The sequence below is a fragment of the Anthonomus grandis genome, chromosome 6 (genome assembly GCF_022605725.1).
Source record: "Anthonomus grandis grandis chromosome 6, icAntGran1.3, whole genome shotgun sequence".
Classification (NCBI taxonomy): Eukaryota; Metazoa; Arthropoda; class Insecta; order Coleoptera; family Curculionidae; genus Anthonomus; species Anthonomus grandis.
The window spans coordinates 15,568,539-15,596,274 of NC_065551.1; the positions used below are offsets into that span (position 1 = coordinate 15,568,539).

General features: G+C 32.4%; 1 protein-coding gene and 1 long non-coding RNA gene across 3 annotated transcripts; both read right to left on the reverse strand.

The window, feature by feature from the left end:
* Nucleotides 1-1,209: 1,209 nt before the first annotated feature.
* Nucleotides 1,210-22,276, reverse strand: LOC126737688 (uncharacterized). The gene is made up of 3 exons (XR_007661079.1): nt 22,140-22,276; nt 1,604-1,898; nt 1,210-1,546 (listed from the first exon to the last, which is right to left on the reverse strand). It is a non-coding gene; the product is annotated as an uncharacterized LOC126737688 (long non-coding RNA).
* A 389-nt stretch (nt 22,277-22,665) lies between these two features.
* On the reverse strand, nt 22,666-27,138 carry LOC126737682 (uncharacterized). 2 transcript variants are annotated; one of them, XM_050442679.1, is made up of 3 exons: nt 26,976-27,138; nt 25,577-26,431; nt 22,666-23,753 (listed from the first exon to the last, which is right to left on the reverse strand). In XM_050442679.1, exon 3 carries the CDS (start codon nt 23,652-23,654, stop codon nt 22,740-22,742), a length of 915 nt encoding a protein of 304 aa, XP_050298636.1. In that variant the 5' UTR covers nt 23,655-23,753; nt 25,577-26,431; nt 26,976-27,138; the 3' UTR covers nt 22,666-22,739. The 2 variants fall into 2 exon arrangements, with proteins under 2 accessions (XP_050298636.1, XP_050298637.1); XM_050442680.1 differs by lacking the exon at nt 25,577-26,431.
* Between the last annotated feature and the right edge of the window lie 598 nt (nt 27,139-27,736).

Below are 27,736 nucleotides of genomic sequence, written 5' to 3' on the forward strand. Positions count from 1 at the left end.
TCCCTATTTTTTTTTTAAGATGAGAATAAATAACACTGTTACCGTACATTCTGAGCGTTCTGAGTGATGAGGAGATTGGATTCACTGGCCCCGAAGATCGCTAAATATAACGGCTATAACGGCTTGTAATTACTTTTTGTAGGTCTACCTAAAGCAAAAGGTCTTTATTGTTAACCAATAACCAGGAGCTTACAATCAGGAGCTTTAAATGCAAATTATTGAAATAATTGCTAATATTCGCGTTGATATATAGTTATGTAGAACTTTCACGAAAGGCTTCAAGAGTGTATTGGAGGAATTAACATTTAATTGGAGTTATGTTTCAAATATAGAAACAGCATATAACTAGTTTTTTATTGTTTTACTATATATAATTTTAATTAAATTAACGCTAAAATTTTAAAGCAATCAAAACTTTCTCAGGTCACCTTGTAAGAGCATATCAGATATGTTTCTTATTACGCATGTCATATATTTTTGCAGGACAAAAACTTTTGTAGGAGCATGTATTTAATAAATTTAATGATCGGAGCAATTCAATTGTTTTTGAGCTATTAGAGATTATATAAAAAACTAAATTTGCAGGCTGTACATGCTTCATAATTATACAATCCTTCAAGATCAAAAATTTTCATTCGAATTGAAGTTGGGTTGGGAAGAAACAAACCTTTTGTAGTAGACTGTACTAATATTTTAATAATGAATAAATTCAAGGTAGTCAAATATTGCTTTAAAATATAAACAAAAGAAGATTTTTGCGGTACGGTACTCCATCGAAACCGGTGCTCTTAGAGTGTTGTATGCTGAGTTTGCGTAGAATTACCTTGAATGAGAACTGGTGATCTGAAAGGTTTACGCTTTCTGTTTATCTGACAGTAAGGAGTGCAAGACAAGTTAGAAGTGCATATGTCCTGTAGTAGTCCCAAAAAAGAGTCAAAGAATGCCGCAGAAATATTGTGAGGAGTTGTGATTTGATGGTGTCAAAGATTTTTTATTTGGCAGCCACTTTATTCAATGACTTAACTTATGTTCATCAATATTTTTTAGATATTATGTTATTATAAGGTCTGTTTTGTGCCCCAATGTATGTAAAAACATTTTCTTACATACCTGATTAGACAAAAAATCCATATTTGATTCTATGCCTAATTCATTATCTCCTGAAAACGACAGGCTATATTTAACTGCACATCCTTTGTGCGACTGCGCTTCTTTCCTGTAGAACTTCCCCCAAAAATAGGCGTCTTTCTCCAAAGTCAAGCTTATTAAAATATTATAATTCGCTTTTCTTCAGAGATTTTTTCCGAGCACTTTTTTGTATATATATAATATTTGCTTTTCAGCCTTTTTAATGGTTTTTTTATGCGGCTTTGGTTTAGATTCGACACACTTTTTACGTTTGACTTATCAATTGGTTTCACATTAGTAGTAATTAAGTCTTCCCTGTCATTGGTCTTTTCTTCATCGAGAATTTCTTCTCCGTTTTCAATATCTTTTGGAGCGACAACTTCTGCTGTGAAGAGTGCTGATTGAACTTGTGTAGGGCCTAATATTAAAGAAAAAATTAAAATAGGTTGGTGCAATTTAGCACTACAAAACTTACCCGGCGTAATTCCATTGTTAATGTGTACATCAAGTTTATCGAATTTCTCAAATAGGGTCTCTACACATTAATTGTATAACCACGACAACTGCCATATTCCCACTGATCTAATTGGGGATATAACTTTCCCTCATTGTAACTTTGGCGTAACTCATTCATTAACACATAATTTTTGTCGATTAACTTATCAAGCTTAAAAAAGTTCGGAATTTTATTCTCTTTTTCGTCATCAGCTACATACTCAGAATCCAAGTCAGAGTCATCTTCGGATGTAGGTGGAGTCAAAGGCAGTTTCCTAAAAGTAGTTGACGTAAAGAATTGAAACAGTGGGACTAGTTCTAATTAAATCAAATTTATTAGTATTTTTGATATCCTATTTGCACTTTTTGAACCATCATACCACTACGATTTGATACTAAACTAGAAACACCTCTAAGTTCGCGTTCCATGCAGATTTTTAATATTTATTAGTTAAAAATAAAATGTCACAAAAACACGTGTATATCCACATGCTGCAGTTATAGCCAGAGGAGAACTAAAATAATGGTCTTTAAATTTTAAACGCTCCACACATTTCGGTCCAACTTTAACCATATGACTAAATATAATGGCCTGATTGGCCTTTCGTTTATTAGTAAGTCGATATACTATGCTTTATTTTTATAAATTAGTATTTAAAAAAATAGTATGTTGCTTATTTTGCCATTTTAATAAAAATTTGCTAATAAGTAGACATACCTTAAAGTACTGCTACTTTGTGACACTACAGCCTACTTTGTGACATTGCCACTTTTAACTTAAATTAATTGTTTTACCAGGTCGCTAAAAACGAAAGAACGATTAAAATTTCATATAACAATAGTGTACCGGGTGCGCCATCTAGGTCAATATGACAAAAGCCGGTAGCAAAACATCGCCCCTCATACCATAGCAGAGTTGAAAATTAGACAAACAGGTGTTTTTCGATTTGTGTGTAAGCTTTCTATTGAGCGCAAAGTCCGTGAAAGATTTTTTAACTAAGGTAAGTTTATATTAAAGTATAATTTATGTTTGCTTGCTTAACTGTAAAAATTGTATACTTTCGAGTTTTTTTTTAATTTGTTTTTTCTATTTTTACGAAAAAAGTACAAAACGAGGAGCGACTTTGTGACAAAAAAAATGTCACACAGTAGCCCCTTACCTGTTAAACAAAGACCAAAAAACAGAAAAAAATTGGCTGCCGCAGCTACAAAAACTATACCAAAGAAACGTTAGCTGAAGCTCTTAATAATATAAAAAATAAACGCATATCATTACGCGGTGCTGCGGAAAAATATGGTATACATCGAAATACTTTATGGCTGAAAATTAAAGAACGGCACAAAAAAAGACAACACAAAGTATTTACCGACCAAGAAGAAGATGCCTTTGCCGCCCATATTATCACTGTGTCAACTTTTGGTTTTCCCGTAAGCACATTTGATCTAAGATGTATAGTTAAATCGTATATAGAACGTCAAGGCAAAAAAGTTAAGCCTTTTAAAAACAATATGCCAGGACCTGATTGGGTCAAGTCCTTTTTGAAGTGACAACCGCAGCTTTCACAGAGAATCGCGCAGAATATTACACATGCTAGGGCTGCCACTGATGAAGAAACTGTAAAAAATTTCTTTGAAAATTTGGAGGCTGAGTTAGAAGGAATTCCTGCAGAATATATATGGAATTATGGCGAAACAAACCTTGTTGACGACCCAGGCCAGACAAAAATAATAACCAAAAAGGGAACAAGGTACCCTGAGCGAATCAGAAACTCTTCTAAAGCCTGTACTTCTCTAATGGTATGCGGAAAAGCCGAGGGTCAATTAGCTCCACTTTATATTAATTATAAATCTCAAAAATTATGGAATACATGGATTGAAAATGGACTTGCAAACGCGGGATATAATAGAACGGCTTCGGAATGGTTTGACTACCAAGTTTTTGAGGATTGATTTTTAAATCTTATGCTGCCAATATTAAAACGGCAAAAAGGGTGAAAGGCCCTTATAGGAAATAATCTTAGCTCGCATTTAAATCAGCAGGTCATTCAAGCATGTAAAGCTAATAATATTCACTTTATACCTTTATCTCCTAATACAACGCATCTACTCCAACCACTTGACGTGGCCTTTTTCCGCCCAATGAAGAAAAAATTGTGCAAAATTTTAAACGAGTGGAAGGCAAGCAACTACGGCAGGAGAGTCTCTTCCATATCAAAGGATAAATTTCCAAGCCTTTTAAAAAAGCTGATGAGTCAGTTAGAAGAAAGAGGACCTGATAGCCTAAGATCTGGTTTAAGAAAGACAGGCATTTATCCTTTAGATCGAAACGAGGTCATGGACTGTTTATGCACTCGTATTGTAACAGCAGATACCGAAATAGCTGAGGTTGTGCGTAATAGTTTTATTCAACACCTTACCAATGTAAGGACTGATGCAACCAAAGGGAGGCAGATCAAAAGAAGAAAGCGCCTAAACGTTCCACCAGGTAAAAGCATAAGTAGTATTGATTTTAACATCCCATCTGCTCCCATTTCTGCTGAGAATACGCAAAACAACGATGACCCTCAACCTGGACCCTCCGGCATCCAACAAAAGTAACGCCTAAAAAGCGGTCGAGATAATGGATCAACATCAGATAGTTCCAGTGAAAATCAGGACTAAATTAAATACATGGAAAGTGATGACAGTCCATGGGATGAACATTTTTTTAGTGATGAAGCTGAACTGGTTAGAAATGAAAGAACTGTTCAAGAAAGAACTGTAGCCCAAAAAGCAGAAAAGTCAGAGGAAAAATACGGGAAGGAAAGACGAGATATTTTATAGAAATAAGGAAATTATTATGGGCATAAATGCCCCAATTCAACGTGGAAGAAGAGCGCTATTTGACATTCCAGAGTTAAGTGATTTTATTGTGTAATTATAGGTGTATCATATATTATTTACCACCAGTTTTATTACTTAGTTTTCTTTTGTTTAAAGTTACCTACACATTAATAAACATTTTGTTAATATTTTGCATAAGAGCATTTAGACATGTAAAATAAAAGTTATTTTGTAATTATTTATGTGTTTTTATCTATCAAATATCCTTATTTAAAATTTTAATATTATATATTTTTTGTATATAGATAGAGCATGGGTGTTACTTTGTGCCAAAATTGTATTTCACGTTATATATCAAACAAAATGACTTTGTGACACTTTATTTTGTTTTTTTCTCAAATTCTACTTCACATGTCGAGTTATCGATTTAAATTAAGAAAGAATAAATATGAAACGCTAAGTTGGTATATCTAAAATAATATTATTTGCAAGTGTACATGATTTATGATCATGATACATCAAAAAACCTAAAAAACTTGTCACAAAGTAGCCCCACTTTATGGTACTAGGTTTTTATATTGCACAGGAGAATTGTAACGTAATTCAAAATCACAATCCTTTTTAGAACACACTTATTACAGGAATACTGAATGCCAAAACTTTAACCAGACCCGCTTTGACGTTCGTTTAATTGTTAGATATAATAGAAAAATAATCAAACTGACTAAAATGTCACAAAACGCAGTCCGATTTACACAATTATGGAATAATTTAGATATATTTAAGATTTCAGTATTATTTATGTCGATGAAGACAATAATTTTAAGAGAATACTGGAAGTCCAGGCAAGCAAGTATACAAGTTCTAGAACAATTGAACTACAAGGATTTACAATAATAATTAACCTAAGTTGGCGCCCTTAAACAAGATTAACTACTAAAAACTAGACTATGGGTAAAAACAATAAACTAAGCCTAAATAGAATCCTAAATAAACTTAATTAGTCAACTTAAATTGCAAAATACAAGCAAAACATTACAAAAACTATGAGATTATTTAACGTATTTATATTTTGATAACAATGTTTTTGTACTGCCTTGTATTTCTACTTTTGTATAACTCTGGCAACGCCTTAGTTATCTTAAACAGAACACAAAATTCTACCCACATTTTATCTTTTTTTTTGATAATAATTAATATTAGCTAACAATTAATAAATACGAGGTGGTCCAAATTAGCATCTTATAGCCTTAATTTTTTTTCAATAAAAGAATAAAATCAAAGAATATAGATTATGATTGGCATAAATCTGAATATTATTTACAGGTAAGTCAAAGTAGGTTATATTCCATTTTCAGGTGAGATGAAGGCGGTAAAACTATTTAACCAATATTTCCGTTCAGTCCTCTATCTGTCCTGTACAATTTTTTTTACTGAAATTTAAAGCTAGTGAAAAAATATAATTTACTTAATCATTATTTTTCGGTTCAGTCCTGCATCCGTCTTGTATAATTTAACTTTTTAATTCAAATTTCCTTCTTTTCTTAACCTTTGGAATGCATTCTGATTCTTCAGGGCAAACTCTACACTGTCGGGTCAACATGACCCGATGATTTGATGTGCTTTGTCTGTCAGAACCTTAAAACATTGAATACACTAGAATAAACATTGGCCAAAATGAAAAAGTTTATAAAATGGCGAAGAAAACATTTTGAATAATACAAATGCAATATTTTTACGTAATAACATATTGTTTATTTAAAAATTAGACGTTAAAGATTTATAACAATTATTGTTACACATAATAACAGAGTGATCTTTACAAACATGCTTTTTACAAGAGTTTTGAACACATTGATTAGATGTCTTGGTGTCCTTCGAACGTGGACAGATATTGCATCGTTTTTTTGCAGTTTTAGAAAACTGAAGACGAGGTCTTTTTTGGGGTTGAGGGTTCAACTTCACTCGCGGTTCTTGCTCAGCCTTACGGAGGATCTAATTTGAGGCTTCAGTTCACGGCTTCACATGTGAGCATTGACCAGCTCATTTCACGAATAAATAATCTTCGACCATACTTTTGATTTTTTAGATAGCTTTTTGAAGATGACCATACCATTTACAGTTGTGGTGTTCATCATAAGGTAGAAAGGTCTCATTGGCCATATTCGCGTTCCTCTTTCAACGGTGTATATAGCGCAAAGCTTAACCAATGTGTCAATACCTCCTTTCGTCATATTATAAAATAATTTCCCTTCAGGTTTATTTTTGTTTTCTGGATCAAGATTTGTTGTACAATCATGAAATAATACAACAGCTTTTCCCTTTTTGGGAACGTATAAAACAAATTTATCATTTTTTCTGAATTCTTCCAAAGTTGTTTGAGGAGGACGTGCCTTGTTTGGTAAGAATTCATGTGGTATTTCTATTCTATTTTTATTGAGCATTCCCACAAGTGTAATTTTTTTCTAAAGTAGACTTTCTCCCAATGGTACTGAAGTATACTAATTGTGAGTTGGTAAATTTCTTCCTGTGTTGTGGATTGGTTTTGTGAGATATATAACCACATTATGTGCTAAATTTGTTGCTCGGTCATTTCCCTCTTTTCCACAATATACTTTTCCTCCCAGAAAATAAAACGTTCTAAAGCAATTTATTCCAAATACTTTAATGCCATACTTGGCCGGTTTATTTGGTATATATTGGATGAAGCTACATCGGCCTTTAAAAGGACACAGAACTTCATCGATGGTGGCACACTCCTTGATAATTTTTCACGAATGGATCCCATATTTCTGAAATAGCAGCTAACTTGGTATTTTTCTGTGCCCGTATGCTCTTATTATCGAATCTCCGATTTGCAAGGAGAAAAACAAATCGTCTTTGAGACATGATTGCATAAAAAAATAGGTGGTCCATAAGTAGGATTCCTCAAGTCATAGCAAGCTGATCTGAATACACCCGTCACGTACAAAAGACCAAATAACGCAAAAATCTCTTCTTTATAAGTAACATGTTTATATGTTTGCAATTTTTATTTCCCGTAAATCTTACTTTCAATCTTCATATTTGTGTATTTTATAATCAACTGTATTATGCCATCATCAAAGAAAAGGGAAAAAGGATCAGTTGGTTTTTTAACGTTTTTTGCAATGGCTTTTGGACCTGGTAAGTGAACAACAATATTTTTACTTTTGGTTCTTGAGCTTTTTGGAACTTGTTTAGACCACTTTGTTTGTTTATCCTTACCTACGTAGGTAACAGTCAGGAATACTTACGCAGTGGGCGGAATTACTAACTGATCGTTTGATCGGATCGTCATTCGATTTTCGGCACTTGAATAACCCCCATCCTGCTGATTGTTGCCACATCATTCGAACCAATACTGCATTATGGGGACAGAATGACCCCGTTCTAGTATTTTATCTGATAATTTTTTCGCAAAAGTTTAAAAGACTGTTATTCGGGCTACTTATTACATCTTTACACGGGAGCATTCTAATAAATAATCATTATTATAGATTTAAGGATCCCTCACACCAACGCAATACGGCGGGAGCGGGAGCGACAGCGGGACGGCGCGGATTTTAAAACATATGGCGGGATACGAAGGCATTCAGATAAAAGCGTTCAGCCGCTACTTCAAATCACAAAATATTAACCTACGGAGATAGAAAAGAATCATTTACGACCAAGGTCAAATGAAAAGATTAGTTCCCGGCCGAACCACGAAGTGAGAGCGCTTTCTCTGCATTATCGATTTTTCATGGCTCCACCCACTCCCGCTCGGGAATCCCGAAATTGGAGTCGTTTGGTTGGTTTTCGGTTTTGTTGTTGTTTATTTGTCTCTTTGCGAATGCGAAATTTTGTGATTTCCATTTTGTGATTTGTGTTATTCCATTGATTTTCTTTAGTATTATTTAATTAGACATTTTAGACTATTTGTGATAGTGCGATACCGTGGGCGATCATCCAATCCACTTTGGTTTTCTAAGTAAGAAAGTGTAAATAGGTACCTACCTACTATTAGGTTTGATTTTACTTATATTTTACTCCCTATTACCTATTGTTTATGCCTAAAATTTAAAATTATAGTTTAATTATAAATTAGTTCCTTTCTTTTGCTTGCTTAGTCATCATACAAAAAATAATAAATTTTTGTAGAAATAAATTAGTATTTAGGGAACATAATGCAGATGTAGAATTTATAAATGCAAGACAGTATAAAAATTGTAAATTAAACATTCCAGGGACATTTTTTAATTTTGTTGTAAGCGACGCAATATCAAGACTGTTCTATCTCATACCAAGAGTTTGCTATAAAGAAAAATTAATTAAAATTTTGGACGAGATTTTAAAAAGCAAAATGGATTCATTTAAATTTCTTAATTGTCCAAATCACCCTCAACAGGATGAACTTCTTAGAAAAATTATAATTAAATGTTGCATATTTTGGTGGTGCAAGAGAATAAATAAAATTTGTAGGGGCATTGATGAAAAATGTACATATCTAGTAAAATCAAAATCTTCTGCGGCCAACTTTGACTCTGTAAAACTACATGCCTATAACATGCATAAACAATTAGAGAAGAGAAGAAAATAAAAGTAGTTCTTACATCCATATATTATAATAAATAGATACTTTTTCATAATGTGTTTTATTTAAACCCATCCCAATTTGATAATTTTCTTCTAGTTTCTTATCAGTAAAATTGTTGTTACGTTGCACTTATTTCTTGTGTAATCCTTTTTTATTTAGTTATAAAAGTCTGGGTTGACAAAAAATACTTTTACTCTAATTTTTTTTTTCATTCTGATAGTTTGCTTTCGATTTAATTTAGTTAACGTTTACAGGGTAATTTTTTCTATTTCATACAATGGCTAACTTTTAATGCTGATTAAGAATCTTAAAAAAAAAACAATTGCACGTCGCGATTTCAAAATATAGTATATAATTTAAATACTTTATTACCTAATATTTTGAAAAAAAAAAATTCAATGGGACACCCTTTATAATGTTTTTCCAATAGAAAAGATAAATTTCCAAAAGATAAATTCTTCCTGATTTTAAATATTTAGTGTTTATATACCAACATTTTTAAAATAGGTTTAAAATTAAAAAGAAAAAAAATTTTTTGGTTTTATCGCGATGTTTAATTGTTTTTTTTTTCTTGCCACTTTATTATTCAACATAAAAAAAAATTAAAATTTAAACCTTATATTTTTAAACAAAAAAAAATGCCATTGTATGAAATATAAAAATCACTTCGTACATAATGTAGATACTTTTACATTTAATTAATCGATTCAAATCGAATTTAAACTGAATTGGTCCAAAATTAAGTGCGTGAAAATAATCACGAATACAATACATTTAAATTGGCACCAACTCAGTTTAAATTCTTTAAAAAAGCGATCTTAAAATAAACTATAATAGATATCATATTTTATATGATATCAAAATTCCCGCCAATGCGATCACCACGCCATGCGAAATAAATGCGGTTCGGCGGGGAACTAATCTTTTATGATTTGAGGTTAGCATTGCAGTTCCCCTTCTATTTCCCCTGGGTTAATATTTTGTGCTTCACATGCGATACTACAGCGTTGTATTTTCTTGACGCTGCATGCACAATTTTTCCCGCGTACGCTCTATTCCCGCGATTCTGATTACCACGTGCAATGTCTTTGTTTACGGAAAAACTGATTGAATTAGTTAAAAAGTATCGAATTATATATGATTTAGGAAACCCTGAATACAAAAATGTTAGAAAACGCGAAAAAATATGGGATGAAATAGGTGTACAATTAAATGAAAGTGGTAAGAAAACATTTTATTTAATAACCAAAAACAGTCTTGTTAATAGTTTTTACTTAATGACATAACGTAATTTGTATAAAATCATAACCCTGAAAATATAATTTAATTATTAAAATACGTGACGTACTTCTCGCGAATTTGAAATGCTACATTTAGGGCTCTTCTCGGATCGTTTTCAATGTTTCGAAACGCTTCTAATATAGCTTCTGGGGACTCCAAAAACTGAAAATATTGCTCATCACATTTTTTTGATATTACATAGTTGTGTAAAATACACGCCGTTTTCACAACAATTATTGTCGTTGGTAATGAGAGTTCGATAGGTTTGTAAAAAATTCTCCACTTTTGAGCTAAAATGCCGAAAGCATTTTCTACTACCCCTCGAGCTCGACAAAGCCCAGTATTATATTTTTCTTTACGGATATCTGATCTGGATTATCTGTAATGATAGGGCCGCATTAAGTACGTTTTAAGGGCAAAAGCTTCATCACCTAATAAAACATGAGGGCTTGCTTCATTTTGACCTGGCAAATTTTTATCTTTTGGCACATTCATTTCACCTGGTTGAAATTTCTTTCCCATATTGGATGATTCAAAAATGCCACTGTCGCTATTTTTTCCAAACCCGCCAATGTCCACACACAAAAATGTATAGTCTGGCCCAACAATAGCCATAAGAACAATGGAAAATTTTTTTTAGGTAGCAGAAGTAATTTGACCCGCTTCTATCCGGACACTTAATTGCTACATGTTTCCCATCTATACTTCCAATACAGTTTGGGAATTGTCATTTTATTTCAAAGTCTTGGGGTGATTTTTTCCATATTTCTTCGCTTGGTTTCGGCATATATATGTTTTGTATATATGCTATATATTTTCATAGGCTTTAACTACCTAGGTAGCGTATTTAGTACAAAACTAAATATAGACGACGAAATAGCAAACAGAATTAGTTCTGCATCAAAAACATATTGGAGTCTTAAGGATCGAGTGTTTTACAATCATAATCTGAGTCTTAAAACGAAAACGGCAGTATATAGAGCAATAATTGTACCAACGCTATTATATGGCTGCGAATCATAGATCCCATACAGACGACATATAAAGGCTCTTGAACAATTTCAGCAACGGCAACTGCGACAAATGATGAGAATCAGATGGTTTCATAAAGTTTAGAAAATTATTAGAATAATGAGGTTCTGCAAAGATCAAACTGTATAAATATTAACACTATGGTACGAAGGGCAAGAATGAGATGGCTGGGTCATGTATACAGAATGGACGAACGGCGCTAACCAACATCTCTTCTGTATGGAGAACTAACAGAAGGCGCAAGGAGGCCGGGAGGCCAATACAAACGCTTCAAAGATGTCGTCCACGATGATTTAAAGCTATTGGGAATTGAAAACAACTGGGAAGAGATAGTCAACAATCGTGCCCAATGGAGAAGAGCGACGTCCGTTGCTCCTCAACCGACTAGAAGAACCCAAAGACCGGCTCTGCAGGAATTTTCGTGTGATGTTTGTGGCCGGATTTGCAAATCTGTTTTGTACCTTTTGCAAATCGCATTACAGACTTCCTAAACAATTTTCGTGTGAAAATCCAACACGAAAACTGTGCCAATTGTATAATACCTATCTCCAGTGGCTAAGAACCTGAAATAGATACATATTATTTTTTTTTGTTTTTAGGAGATGAAAATCTCGTCGAAACAATCACTTGACATTCTAAAATATATATAAAATCGTTTTGGGTCTTTTCGCAATTGCGGCATTAAGGTGTGAAATTCTCTAAAAATTTCTCGGTCAAGATTAATTTCATGGATTCACTTTCTTTTTCTGCAAAAACGATTTTTAATATTTGTTTTTCTTTTGTTCGAAAAAATGTTCCTACCTGCTTCGTCTCTCATCTTCTGCTACGGCAAGTAAAAGAAGCAGTTCTTCTTCGTCAGACGAGGAATACTTCATTTTTTGTCAAATGGTCTGATGATTGTTCCATAAATACAAAACTGACGCAAGCTACCACACCACCACATCGGTGTGGATATATGGACTTTTTCCCGCTTCCTTCGGTTTCGCGCCGTTCCCGCTCCCGCCGTACCGCGTTAGTGTGAGGGATTCTTTAATCAAAATAAAACAAGCGTGAGGTCAATCTGACCTCATCAACGCACTCCGAAGGTTAATATCATTTCCAGATAAGTAAAAAACCTCGAATGGAATTTACTTGTTTTCCTTTGAAATTTTCCTGGAATCTCAATGTCATTTACAGCTCCTTAGAACATTGAAATGCTAGAATTGGTAAACAACAACTTTGTTTGAGTTCAATATGTGCACAGGGGCAAGGTGGGTGTTTTGTTGTTTTGTTTACAAACATACTCAACGATTCTTTCTTGTCAAGTTTGCACACATTTTCAAAAGAGGAAATTTTTATCACACATATAATAATGTTAATTTAACTTATTGATGTTCGATTTTGGATATAAGCGCAAAAATAACATCTTTAAAGCAAAAAAATATATAATATGCTTATTCCTAAAACCGCTTCTAAACAAAATTAAATTGCAACACCGCAGGTTAAAGCTGATGTCATCTTATAAAACGTCATCTTGACAAACGGCTTTGTGTTTTTTCTTTAGTTTTTGGTTGAAAAACTAAAAAGAAGGAGAGGGGGGGGGTCATTTCAGGGTTTTTGTAAAGTGTTACGATAGTAAAAACTTGTACTCTTTGTGCTGCACTATGGGTAAAGGGCGCTCAAAAAGCTTTTTACAAGTAAATACCCATACTGTCATAACATCATATTAAGAAGCAACAGTCGTCATAAACGTAGAATAATAAAAACTTATTAAAAAATCTATAATAATTATAAAATATTTAATTTTCATAAAAATGCTTTTTATAAGATAAGCACCTTTACTTAAATGAAGTACGTGAAAAGAACGCATAAAGAGTTTATAAATAGTAATATTGTTTATAATTTAAAGCATATTCTATTAATAATAAATATTTATCAAGTAAATATTTTTAACGACGTCACTGGTAAAGATTACTCGTGTCGGTGAATCAACAATGCGATCGAGTGGCGTTGCGATGTTGTTGCCTTTTGCTTTAATATAGGGACGTCATCTACATTCATTTAACTTAATAATAATAATAATAATAATAATATTAAACAAATTTTATTACTCTTCATAAACAAGTTAAAAATACAATATAAAAATTAAGAAATACACAATGTCTATGAAAAATAAAAGGCTGTGTTACGTCAGTATTCTGGTACGCAGACCAGACACTGTTTAGGCGTTCTCTAAAAAAATGTAAAAAATATAACATTAAAAAAATTTGCTCTACAACCAGTACCAATATTTCAAATTACAGTTCATATCAGTTGAAATTTAAAAATAAAAAAGAACGTTCAGCGACATCACACAAAAAATTAAAATCAAAATAAAAGACTAACTTTATTTACTGACGTAAAAAAAGAGAATGTCTTTAGTTTTTCTTTGAAAAGTAGAACAGGCCAGATCAAATGATCCAATCTTTAAGGAATTCAAACTGGAAGCCAAATTATATGAAAAGCTTCGTTTAAAAAGTTCTTTTCTGTGTCGAGGAATAGTAAGAAGATGTAAATTGCGTAAGTTACGATTATTGTTGCTAATTCTAAAATTTGCTCTATCATACAAGTATTGGGGAGATTTGAATTTTATTACCTTGTAGCCCAACGAAATGAAGTGTAGTTTTCTGCGGTTATACATATTAAGCCAGCCGACGTCTATAAGCTTACGAGAGATCCGATTTCTGCGGCGTATCCCAAAAATAAGGCGAAGGCACGCATTTTGACTTTCTGAATTCTACGAGAATCAAACTTATCCAAACATGGGCCATATACCGTGTCACAGTGGTTAAAGTTGGACAGCACTAAGGAGTCACATAGATGTTTTTTTAATTTTTGATTTAAAATTTTTTTTTCACTATAAATAAGTTTAAGAGCACCATAGGCTTGTCGGAGCTTTTCTGTGACATGCTCATGAAACCGAAGATCAGAGTTAATAACAAGTCCCAATGATTTGGACGTGTTACTTAATGGAATGGTGACGTTGTTAATTTGTATATTAAGCTCGTTGCTAACTCTTAATCTATTATTTTTATCTCCTCCGAATACAGTAACGGATGATTTTAAAGGGTTTATCGTTAGATCGTGACACGTTAAGATTTCTATTATACTTTTTTTAAATCCAAATTTATATTTCTATTGGCAATTTCTGTATTATTTAGGTGAAAGTGAAGATAGAGTTGGGTGTTATAAGATAGTTTGGGTGGGTAACAAAATTTTAAATGGTCTTTAAATCGACATGTATAAATTGTGTACAACAATAGCCCCAGGATACTTTCCTGAGGAACACCTACTGATAAAGGTGCTGAGTTAGATTTTATACCATTTAAAATGATCTGCTGGCTGCGATTACCCAAAAATTATTTAAAAAATATTCTTGCATCTCTTGAAAATCCTATATACCTTAAAATTGATAATAAAATCTTGTGATTAATTAAGTCGAATGCATTTGTGTAGTCAAGTAAAATTAAAGCGGTAAACTCCCCTTACTCCTACGCTCGGAAAATGTCATCTGTCACGTCAGCCATAGCCGTAGCACAGCTATATCCTTAACGAAGCCCTGATTGTTTGAGTAGCAAAATTTCATGACTGTTCATTTTTTGCAACATTTTCGAGAATTTTGGAAAGAACAGGAAGAATGCTTATTGATCGGAGATCTTTAAGTTCCTTTGGTTGAGCTATTTTGGCCAAAGGCGTAACTAAGGAGTGTTTCCACATATTTGGAAATACTGAATTTTTCAAACATTCGTTTATTATGTAAAGCACAAAGGGGACAATAAATGGACAACAAATCTGAATTAATATAATATTAAGCCCATCACAATCATAAGCTTTACTTTTTATGAAAAGAATAATTGTTTTTAACTCGATTTCGGTTATCTTTTGCAATTAAAAAGCATGTTCAAAATTTTTAACTAAATTATTATCATAAAACTGCAGCAGATTCTGATTTGCTTGATACGGATTAGTACAGTTCGAGGTAAGTTTACATCACATAACTCTGAAGAAATGTTCTTTTGTCTATTTTTAACAACATTAAGTTTTTTCAATTCTGCCCAGGTTTCCCTACTTAATAAATTGGAATTAAATTTTGTTCGTAAAAAGGCTTTTTTCTCATTACAAATCGCTGCCGTCGTGAAATTGCGTAATTGCTTATTAATAATCATAGGCCGCTGGCTGACTTGTAGTTTTAAAGTTACCTAATGCTCTATTTCGTAATTTCTAAAGAAGCCTTATATTTTCAGTTATCCAGGGAGCGTATTTGTAGTTACGATTGCGTTTAAAGGTTTTAATAGGTGCATGTCTGTCAAAAAGAGCTAGCATAGTTGCAATGAAAAATTCCACTTTTTCGTTGATATCACGCAACTCATAAATATGTGCCCATGGCAATGATTCGAGATCGTATTGAAAATTATTAAGATTTATTTTATTTAAAGAACGAAAAGTAAATACTGGTACTGGGTGCTGCTCTTCAATTTGAAATTTAAATTTTAGAAACACGGGAAAATCATCAGAAATATGTACATTGTGTACTCCGGCCTCTTGTATGCATTCAATGTTTGTAAATATTAAATCAATTAAGGATACTGAAGCAGGGTTTATATGAGTTGGTTCATTTATTACTTGGGTAAGGCCAAATGTGTCCATTATTGACTCTAAGTGTTTAGTATTGTCTAAAAATTTCAGAAAATCAATGTTAAAATCACCAGTACAAGAGTAAAATGAGAACATTTTATCTCAGATAGAGTATATAAGTTAGCCAAATTATCCTCTAAATGCAAATAGAATTGGTCTATATTGGAATTTGCTGGTCTGTAGACATTTCCTATAACAGCATTATCATTACGTGACTTAATCCTAATCCAAATACATTCAATAAAATCAAGTGATAACGTACTCACAATTTCAAAAGAAATATTAGATTTTATGTAGAAGGCCACCCCACCACCACGTCTGCCCAGCCGATCACATCTAGAAATATTGTAGCCTTCAACACAAATATCTGAACTATCTATACTTGGGTGCAACCAAGTTTCTGTCACCTCAGCAATGTCCGAATCAACATCAAAAACATAATTTTCAAAACTTGCAAAGTTAGCATGTAAGGAACGTATGTTAGTATGAGAAACAACAAAAGACATTTTAATAGAAAACTTTAGTGAGAATTAAAAAAAAATACGATAGTAGACCAAAATACCTAAACAGTTAAAACATCTAGAATACTTAAAATTCTTTAAAAATCTACCCTAAACCTACCCAAAAAACTGTCTGAATTAATCAGAAGTAAGTATCTAATTTTTATCTGACACCTTATTACATTTATTACTACTCACACTTCTACTTCTAAGGGCTCTTTTTAGGGGATGATTAGGATTCTTGCTTTCGCTACTAGAAGTTTTTCGTTTAGGAGTCGGATACGGCGGTAGTCGTTGAAACTCAAGGCGTGATAGCTGCGTAGCTTCTTCCTTTTTCAGGTCTTCCGGGGTCCTGCTTTGTCCGTTTAATAACCCTTTATTCCTAATGTATGCCTCCTTGTTGTTTTCTTTTGCTATTTTTAAGGGTCTATAAAGAAGTTCGGCTTGTTCCTGATCGGTGCGATTGTGATTTATATAAATTTGTGTCCCCTTCAATTTCTTTTTTTTTATTTATTTATTGACCTCGTGCTGAGCACATTTAGTCACGAAAATCCTCTATAATTTTTTAGTATTAAAACTAAATCGGACATCACAAACGACCATGCCAAGGCTGGGACTCGAACCCAGGGCCACACGACTGCTAGGCAAGTATATACTTACCGCGCTGCCGGGGCCGGCTAACATTCAATTTCTTAGAATTCTTAAGAATATCTTTTTTCAAAAAGTAGTTCACCACCTCTAAAGGGCCCCACAGACTACGTTCTTGTACGACATACTTGCACGGCGTACATGTCGGTCGGAAAAGTTTTAATTGCACACACACATCAGTCATTTTCAGTTTTGTTCCAACCGGCTTTGAACATACTTGTATGATGAATCGAGTGCAATTGTTAGCAGTGGCGGCGGCTTTGGCCGTTAAAAAAAAACAAGCGAAAAAGCGAAGACCACGATCCAAATGGACCAAACAATGGCTGCTGAAACGAAACACATTATCTCACATTAATCTACTGGAGGAGTTAAGAATCGAACCTGGCGATTGGTATAATTATCTTCGAATGGACGAGGAAACGTACCTTAAATTGTTGAACTTAGTGATACCTTTAATTAAAAAGAATGACACTTATTTGCGTCCATCTATTAGCCCTCACGAACGTTTAACATGTACATTGCGAGTTTTGGCCACTGGTCGAAGCTATGAAGATCTGAAGTTTTTAGTATTGAAAATACTTCTGGGCGCACGTATATGGGACCCGTCTTTGAAAAAACGACATGCTACGAAACGAAATGTAACAGTCCGGGTTCAATGACCTGCCTCATCAACGCGATGTCGGCGTTGATCAGGGAATAGAGCAAGGTCGTTCGAAGGCCGCAATGAAGTTTGGGTTTTAAGTCAAGTATGTAGGTGAGAGAAATATTATGTGATATCCGATTTATAAGCCATGAAGCGAATAGGGTGCGTGTTATATTCAGGATTCTTTTATTTTATTTGTTCCTTTCGACAAGACGTGTTACTAAAAAACTTGTGTATTCGAAAATAAAAGTGTGTGTGTGTCAATTATTGATACGAGGATTACAAACAAGGGTGGATCCAAAATGGCGAACTTTAAAACCAAAACTTGTCTGGGCGACTGTAAATACATGATTTTCGTTTCTGAATCTCTAGCTAAGTTCCACCACATAAAAATTTGATGAGTAAACTTATTTTGGGCAAGACTGTACCTGTCGAATGCACACTTTTTATTTATGGAAATATAAAATAAAGGCACTTTAAAATTAAAGTTACCTGTCAAATTGTTTATTTTTCGACGATTTTGACTAAATGTTTTTAATGTAAATAAATTATAAACTATTTTACTTCCAGAATGTCCCTCCATTCACATCAATTGCCGTTAAAGAAACGGAAACTTAATATTGTAAAAAATGAAAACGAAAAAGTTTTACCATTAAAGCAGAGAAAAATAACTCTTATAGAAGATAAAAAGGAAGCTAATCCACCAATGGACAGGATTTGATTCCCCCAACTTTTATGCACGTCTTAATATTATTATCAGTGACTGTATTTAAAATTACAAAAAGCGGCATCTCCTTAGACACCGAGGTAAACTATTTAATATACCGACCATTTACACGTGTAGAACGTAAAAAGCAACCGTTATTTACTTTAAAAAAAACATATTGTTCACGAAAAAAAACATTTGCTACTTCGGACACATCTCTTGATTGTTCAAATTTTGCTGAGGTTTCTCATAGTGATGAGGAACAAATTCAAGCTAAAAAAATAAAGACAAATTCTTTTGAGATGGACTGATAACTTTCTTTTTTTTATTATATTATACCTACATCAATATTTTTTTTTTAAAATTTTAAATATAAATACACCGCTCTGCAATAATTATTTATCCACTATATATATTAGTCACTGACAATTATTTCTGTATTAAGCTATAGGTATTTTTTTGGTACCAGAGATTTTTTTTTAAAACTTGTGCCGAACTTACTTTTTTAGGCGCAAGTATTTAACTTTCCATTAAAATATGGGATTTTTAAAAGCTTATTTAGAAAATCCTATGTATTCTTTAAATAAAATGTTCTCTTTTCTTAACATCTAGGCTTTTTTCTTTAAAATTTATTAATTTTAGTTTACTTTGCTTGCTATAAACTTAATTTAAAAATTCGATAATAAATTTGTGTGTTTTTATTAGAATTAGAATTAAGCATTTTTATATAATTATAAATACTTATAAGTAGTTAACATCGTCTTAAATAGATTACCTATATTAAACAAGATTTCGTGGCATTTGACGTAATAAATAATTACGTCAAATGCTTTTTGTTTTGACCTATAAGTATAAAATTAAAAAGACTTTAGACGAATTCTTGTTAAATATATTTATATATTATATTATTTGTTTACACTTTTAAGTTGTGCTAATAGTAGGTACCTATATGTGTTTCAAATTGATATTATTAAAACTTTATATCTTAACTCTTTGTATAAACTTTAACTAAAATATATATATTTTTTATAAATCAATAATTACATATATTCTCATATCGAAGCAAACTTGTAGGCTCACACTGTATTCGTATCCAATAATGTATTATCCTTATTATGGAACTTATATTATTTTTTAAATTGTTTGGCCAGTCTTTTTGCCTATTCTTATTGTGTTTCTTTCTGCTCCGAAATTATTGAATTTTATACTACTTGTAAAATTTATTAATTTAAGTAGGTATGTTAGTGATTTTAGTACTTTAGTTGTTATATTAATTTACGTTAAAAAGACGTACGTTAAACTTCTTTATTGCATTTTTTTAATTGGTTAGCAATTTTATTGATTTCATCCAGTGTGTATTATAAAGCACCAATGCTATCATTTTGCACCCATATCTTATATTTGTATTTTACCACATTTTATTTTTTTATTATAATATATTTGCTAAACTTTCTATCATGTTTTATTTATTTGTATATCTGCACATCTCCCGTATCACAAAAAGTAATCTAAGTAAAATAAAGTATCTAAGTAAAATAAAGTATCACATTATTTTACAGTCGACATCACCATTAATGTTGCTGTTTCCTCTGCACTTTAACGTAATACATATACGTATAAGTATTTGTTAAAAAAATTCCCGCCTATTTTATAAACATAATTATTTTAAAAAATAGGTACTTGGCTCATTTAGGTATATTTACTAAATCACTTGCACTTCGAAGTAAAATTAAAAATAATATTTTTTTTTTAATCTTTTTTGGCCTTCACTTAGTATAGGTACGGCCAGAACTCGAAATAATATTTTTACTTTTAAATTTTAATAATTGACAAAGACAAATCATAGGTTATGCTAGTCTTTGCAGTATGACTTAATTGAAAATGGGTCGCAAATTTCCTTAATTTAACCTAGCATAAAAGTCTAAATACAGATTATATTAATGTAGGAGTAATCAGATCGGAAGTCATAAGTTGAATCGGAATTATAATAATATACAGGGTGATTCAAAATTTAATGAAAAAATGTTAAGAGCTTATTTAACAGCCCAAAATAAGAATTTTTTAAATAATATTGTCTAACTTGCTTCGATTTCTAGATACAGGATGTAAAAATGTAAAAAAAAAACAATTTTTACCAATTACTCAAAAAACTTTCAGCCGATTTAAATAAAATTTGGCAGGCTTATTTTGCGTTTTCTAGATACAGGGTGTAATTTTTTTTTAAATATATTTTTTTAAATTTATTATTAAAATAAAAAGGTCCTTTTATGAAGGCCCTTATGACTACAAATAAGGCTACCAAATCTTATTTCAATCGGCTGAAAGATTTTTGAAAAAATCATAAAATTTTTTTTTTAATCTTTTAATCTTTTACACCCTGTATCTTGAAAACGAAGCAAGTCGGACATACGAGTATATAGAAAAATTCTTATTTTTGGCTGGTAAATACGCCTTAAAAACTTTGCACTCAATTTTGAATCACCCTGTATGCTATCTTGTATCAGGGTGTTTCTTGACCTGTATACGAATAAACTTCGTAAATTGTTACTGATAATATATAATGACTAATAATTTTAAAAAATTTAATAAAATATTTTTAGATTTATTTAAAAAGTATTGGCGTGCATATTTATTTCGTAAACGGATAATTTTTTTTTTCCGCAAAAAGTAAGCAAGATAGACAAAAAAGTCAAGAGACAAAAAATTAAATGTTTACAAATTTAGTATCTATGAATTCAAAAATAATTTTAAACTTCTAAAAAAGCAGGAGCGTGCATATTTTTTTCTTTAAAATAAATTAACAGTGATGCCCCACCGCCGCCACTAGACAGTAAACTTAAATCTAATTACATCATATAAGTCCCATATATTTAGTATTATAAACGGGTCAAGTTATATCAAAATCGATTGAATAGATCTTGAAATATCTTTAAAAAATATATTTTTATTGATTAACTTTTTATTACACCCCGTATCTCGAAAAGGCAGCTTGAATTCCCAAAAGTTGATAAAATATGAACTTTTTGTTTTATTTTTTAGCGATAGCCATAGAACTTACTATCGCCTATTACAATTTTATTCCAATAAAAGACCGCTTTTTATGTCATTTGAAGAAATCAATTTATTCAAAGGGATACAAATACCGTAGTAATAAAATTAATGTAGATATTGAACGTTGATATACTGTATGAGCCGCTATCAGGAGCCGCACGTAACAACTATAAAAAAATCAAATTTCAGTATTCAATTTTATAAAAAATCAAAAAAAGATGTTTAATATATAAAAAGATGTTTTATTTATATTTAACTATAATTATTACATATTAATGTTTTGATAAAATATTGAGATTGGCAACGCTGCGCTAGTTGTCGGTAGGAGCTATTAGTCGGCGGCGGTGCCGTAACATCAACATCAAAATAAAAACCATCATCAAAGCAAAAAATAATATTAGCTAAAACCATATGTTTACCCGGGTTTAAGATACCTACTATAGCGAAACCAGAAAATTTCGGGTCGTTTATGGCATAGGTATTGGCTTATCGGCTTAAATTATAATAGCCGACCGACCCGACCGATTTCTCGTCAATAATCCACAACCCAATGCGCGAATAATTAACGATTAAACGACTTACCTGTAAGGATGTTCAATCGTAATTATGCGATTAAAACCCATTCGGAACACTAAGTTTGTAATAATGTTTCGCGACACGAAACGACAACACTGCTTTAAAAATTCTTCCCAGCTCACCACGTCGCACATCGACCTGAATCATCATTAATGTTTTGTGTACAACATATCAGTCACAGTCGGGTTATATGACAATACAAGCTGAGTTGGGTGGGTGTGTTCCGAATGGGTTTTAATCGTATAATTACGATTGAACATCCTTACAGGTAAGTCGTTTAATCGTTAATTATACTTCTAAAAACCCATTCGGAACACTAAGTTTGTAAGTTGTTGAAAGTTTATGGCGATCTAGTAACAAACCTAGCTTTGTCAAATTTACTCCACTTGTGAAATTAAAGGGAGTTAAAATGAGACAAATTAATCTAATTCAAAAAAATTCCATTGAATATTTATATATCTTCAAAAAAAAAAAAATATATATATATATATCCATAAAGGTAGGTACATATTTAATCAGAACACTCATATATAAATAATCATTTATATATATAATTAATAATTAAATTCTTACTTAAGCATCTTATCTCCTAACTTTAACGAGGACCTAATTTATTTCCATTCCCAAAATGGATTTTGCAAACACGCACTTATCTAATATAGGTCTATCGTAAAATCTAACGAACATATTTGATTTTGCTGTCCATCCTGCAGCACTTCTTATAGTCTCTATATTGACACCCTGTCTACTGGCGGCTGAAACCGCTGAATGTCTGGTACTATAGCCCTTAAATTTATTAACATCTATGCCGCTACGTTCTAACGCCTTTTTTATCCACCTAGATAAGGTTTGTGTGGATGCTACCCGGTATGGCTTTTTATGTGTTAACAATAAATAATTATTATTTTTATCACATCGTTTTGGTCGGGTGGCATTAATATAAAAACATAAAGTTGTTGCCACACAAAGTTCCGGTTTTTCTCTAAATATGGGAAATCTTAAAATCGGTTGACTTTTATTGTGATAAGAGGTCTTTATTACATCTGTGATAACAATTTCTATTCTATCTTCATACGTATATATATTGTTTAACTGTATTTTAGATAGGGTTTGCATTCTATGGGCAGACGTGAGAGCTAAGAGTGTAACTAGTTTAATCGAAAGCATATCAAATGAAATATTTTCTAAGGGATAAAGTTTGGACAAATAATTCAAAACCTTTTCCGGATCCCATGTTTCTTGATATTTGGGGAAACAAGGTTTAATCCTAAAAGCACCTTTTAAGAATCGTTTAAAAATTTCTAAATTTCCCGTTATATCTGTAATAAGTTTAATGGCTGACAAATGAGCATTTAATGAATTGTAAGACGCCCCTTCATATTGACACATACTTAAAAACTTAACTACTTGCTTACTGTCTGATTGAAAAACATTTATGTTATTTTTTTCGCAGAATATCCACCACTTTCTAAGAGATACGTTATATTGTTTAATTGTGCTGTTACTTATCGAAGCTAACATGGTGGGTATGCAGTCTTCTGGTAGGCCTCTCTTCGTATAGGATTCCCTGATAGCCTCCCTGCAACCAGGGTAAGACGTTCCCAAATCGGATGGCTCTCCCTAAAAGTAGATAATATTAAATCAATCCTTGGCCGAAAATAAAGTGGCTGGCAAACTAATAGTTTGTGAAATTTTGGATACCAGTTTTGAGTAGGCCAAAATGGTACTACAAGTATTCCTTCCGAACCCTCGGCAATAATTTTAGTTATAACTTTCCCTAGCAGACAGAAGGGTGGAAAAGCGTAAAAGAAAAACTCAGACCAATATAATGTAAACGCGTCTACTTTAAAGGAATTTGGATCACGCTTCCAGGATACAAAAGTCTTACATTTAGTATTCAGGGAAGACGCAAAGATGTCAATCTGAGGAAGTCCCAGATTTAGAACAATTTTTTGGTAAGCCTTAATACTTAATGAGTATTCTGTTTCTATTTTTAATGACCTGGACTCTCTATCTGCATCTATATTATCGTGAGTATTGATATATGAAGCAAAAACATATATACTTCTCGCTTCACACCACTGCCATAATTTTTTTGTGATGGAATTAAGTGCCGAATACTTAACACTGCCCATACGATTTATTACAGATATTGCGGTAATATTATCAATTCTAAGGAGAATGTGACAGTTTTGAAAATTATAAACAAAACATCTAAGACCATTAAAAGCTGCTAAGATCTCTAAATAGTTAATATGTAATGTAGATTCGACCTCATTCCAAAACCCATTAGCTTTTTCGTTATTACAAAATATCTCCCAACCTGTGTTTGAGGCATCACTAAATATTTCTAACTTGTAGTCAATCGAACCAAAGTATTGGCTACTGCAGGGCAATTCCTTTAACCACCATCGCATCTCTTTTTGTGATTCTTCTGTAATTTTAATATTTGCATTATAGTCCCCTCTGTTATTTTGTAAGCCAATACATTTTTCCCTTTCCATTTGCTTTATATATAACCTACTGTACTTAAAGGCCAAACACATTGAATTCAAAAAACCAATAAATTTTGCAAATTCTCGAATTTTAATTTTTGACTTCTGAATAATTTTATTAATTTTAATTTGTGCTTTAGTGATTTTATAATCAGTTGGCCGAACTTTAAGATGTGAACTATTCCATATAAAGCCTAGGAACTTACATTCTTTCATAGGATCTAAGGAACTCTTTTGAAAATTAATAATAAATCCCAACTTATAAAGTAATTTTACAGTTTCCATAACATTAAGAAAACATTCCTTTTTGGATTTCCCCAAAAGAAAATAATCATCCAAATAATTCACTGATTCAAAGCCTATTGATCTAAGTTTAAAATTTACAGGTTTTAGCAACTTGGTAAATACGTATGGTGCTATACATAGGCCAAACGGCATACAACAAAATTCATAAAGAATATTGCTAAATTTAAATCTTAAGAATTTTCGGTACTTGCTTGCTTCGGTTTTTGCTATTGGTATAACAAAATACGCATCCTTTAAATCAATAGTTGCCATAAAAGAATCTTTTGTTATTAAGTTTTTTACTGACCGATAATCCTCAAGCTTGAAATGAGGAGCTTGAATATATCTATTAAGACGCTTAAGATTTAATACAAATCTATAACCCCCATCTGATTTAGGCACCAAAAAATATGGCGATAAAAATTCGCCGCGTTTGTGTTTACATTCAACGATAGCTCCAATACTTTCTAGTTTTAAAATTTCACGATTTAAGTTAGTCAATTCTTTTTTAGAAATGTTTACTGCCGGAACTCGTTTCTGAATGGGAGTTTTAATAAAAGGGATTGAATACCCAGAAACCCAACGCAAAATAGTTTGGGCTGCCGTGATCTTTTCCCATTGCTTATAAAATAGTTTAATTCTACCAGCATATTTTCTAGGTACCTCTAGTTGTGGTATTTCCCCGACCAACGCTGCTTTTGGTTGGACTGCTTGCCCCGAATCCACTGTGGCTGCTTCTCCGTCTGCCACTCTGGTTGTCTCGCCCTCTTCCTCCTGTCGTACTTCTCTGTCTTGAACCTGGGTCTGTTGCTTTGGCGCTTGTAGTTTAAATGATCCTTCTTTTCTTGCTTATTCCCTGAAGGACCCGCTTTTAAATCTAAAGCCGTTCTCTTAACCTCTTTTGCAGCTTTATATTTTTCTTGGAAGTTCTCCCCAAATAGTAATGAGTCAATCTGGGATTTCATAGCTACCTTCTGAACATCGGCGTTTAAAAAGGGATATAGTTCATGTTTCCGGTGGTAGGATATGAGGTAATGTGCTTCACAAATCAATTTAGCTGCATCAGCTAAGGCTGTTTTTGTATTATCGTCAATCGTATGCGGAGCTGCGTCTTTTGATAAAATAATATTTAAAACAGAACCTTGTGCTGCCAGAGCTCTTCCTAGCTTGTTTTGAATGCTCATGGAAAACTGGTCCCTTTTAATTTGAGCTGGAGACAGAGATATCTCAATCTCGGGGTTTAATTTCGGAGCTTCTAGAAACTGGCCGTTATCGGGCGTTTTATATTTTTCAGTAAGCGCCTCTCTGATATCCTTTTCTAGTCCCTCGCTCAGGTAGCTTGACCATCGATTTACTAAAGCTTCGCATAATGGAGGGCCTTTCTCCCAATAATTTTTGGGTCCTCTCCCAAAATTACGCTTAGGGTTAAATCCTTTTCTACCCTTTCCTGAGGCTCGTCATCATTCCCGGGAGAATGATCTGACTCTGACCCTGAATCTGTGGAATCAGAGTATTCACCTGAAACAATATTATATTCTGAATTCTATCCTGCGTTAGTATCCATATATTTTAATAGTTGGCAATTAGCAAAACAACTATTAATTTTTCTTATTAATTTGTAGGTATTTTTGGTTGCTCACAAACGTGAGAAAACAACCAACTAAATACACTACCAATCAGTCAAAGTTGCCCCAAAAAAAATAAAAAGGGAAAAACAACTTATGTCAGTTGGCCCAGTAAAGGAAAAACGAACTTAAAACTAAATCGTTTTAATAAAACAATTATTTATTTACATGTAAAATATTTCAATCGGTATTACCTATAAAATGAAACATTTCCATACGGTATACCAGAAAGGAATTCATACTCGCCTGCTTATCTTATTTCGAATATAAACAATTCTCGGATTTCTCATGCGGCTATTTTGCTTACTAATGAAGATATTTTTATGTAAAAGTTTATGTAATTTCTTTGAAAATAAAAGGCGCATTTGTTTTTATAGGTTTGATTAGATTCAATAGTACCCACATTATTTATTGTTGTGCGAAAAAATAGAACTTACTTGAAGTGGAACTCTCCATAAACCTCTCAAATTTTTCCATTTTCCTCCTTAAATCTTCAAGCAATCGCTTCTTTGCTTTCCTCTTAAGGTCTTCTTTCGCTTTACGCTTCATTTGAACACTTTTTACACAAAAATTTGAGATATCACTTTAACACCTTGTTGTCGCCGCGCAACACTAAACATTAATGATGATTCAGGTCGATGTGCGACGTGGTGAGCTGGGAAGAATTTTTAAAGCAGTGTTGTCGTTTCGTGTCGCGAAACATTATTACAAACTTAGTGTTCCGAATGGGTTTTTAGAAGTATAATAGCCGGTAACCAACATACTTGCTGATATAGCAATTAAGTACTATTTAAGTAAGTGTAGTATAACAATCGGTAACATTTTAATATTGTGTCAAAGCTCTGCTGTTCATATTAGATGTTCATTAATTTTAAGTTTTTGGTTTTTTTGTAAATAAAGCTTTTTTAAAAGTAACAACGCCAGGCTGTTATCATTATTCGCGTCTTATTTATGAAATCTGGGTCGCCAGAGATGTCACCAATTTTAGGTCTCAAAGATTTGAGGCGCCAACCATAAAAGTCTTTAACACCTTACATTATAAAATGGAATGGCGGCCAGTTATTCATAAATAATTAAAAAGTTTCACTTTTCCTCCGTATGAAATAATACAGGGTATATCAGCCAAGTGGAATAAATTCGATAATACTTAAATGGGGGCGTGTTCGCAAAATTGCTTGGATACGTAGATTGTTATTTT

Excerpts from the sequence above, each read along its gene's own strand:
- LOC126737682 (XM_050442680.1), bottom strand. The coding sequence starts at position 23,654 with ATGTTAGCTTCGATAAGTAACAGCACAATTAAACAATATAACGTATCT.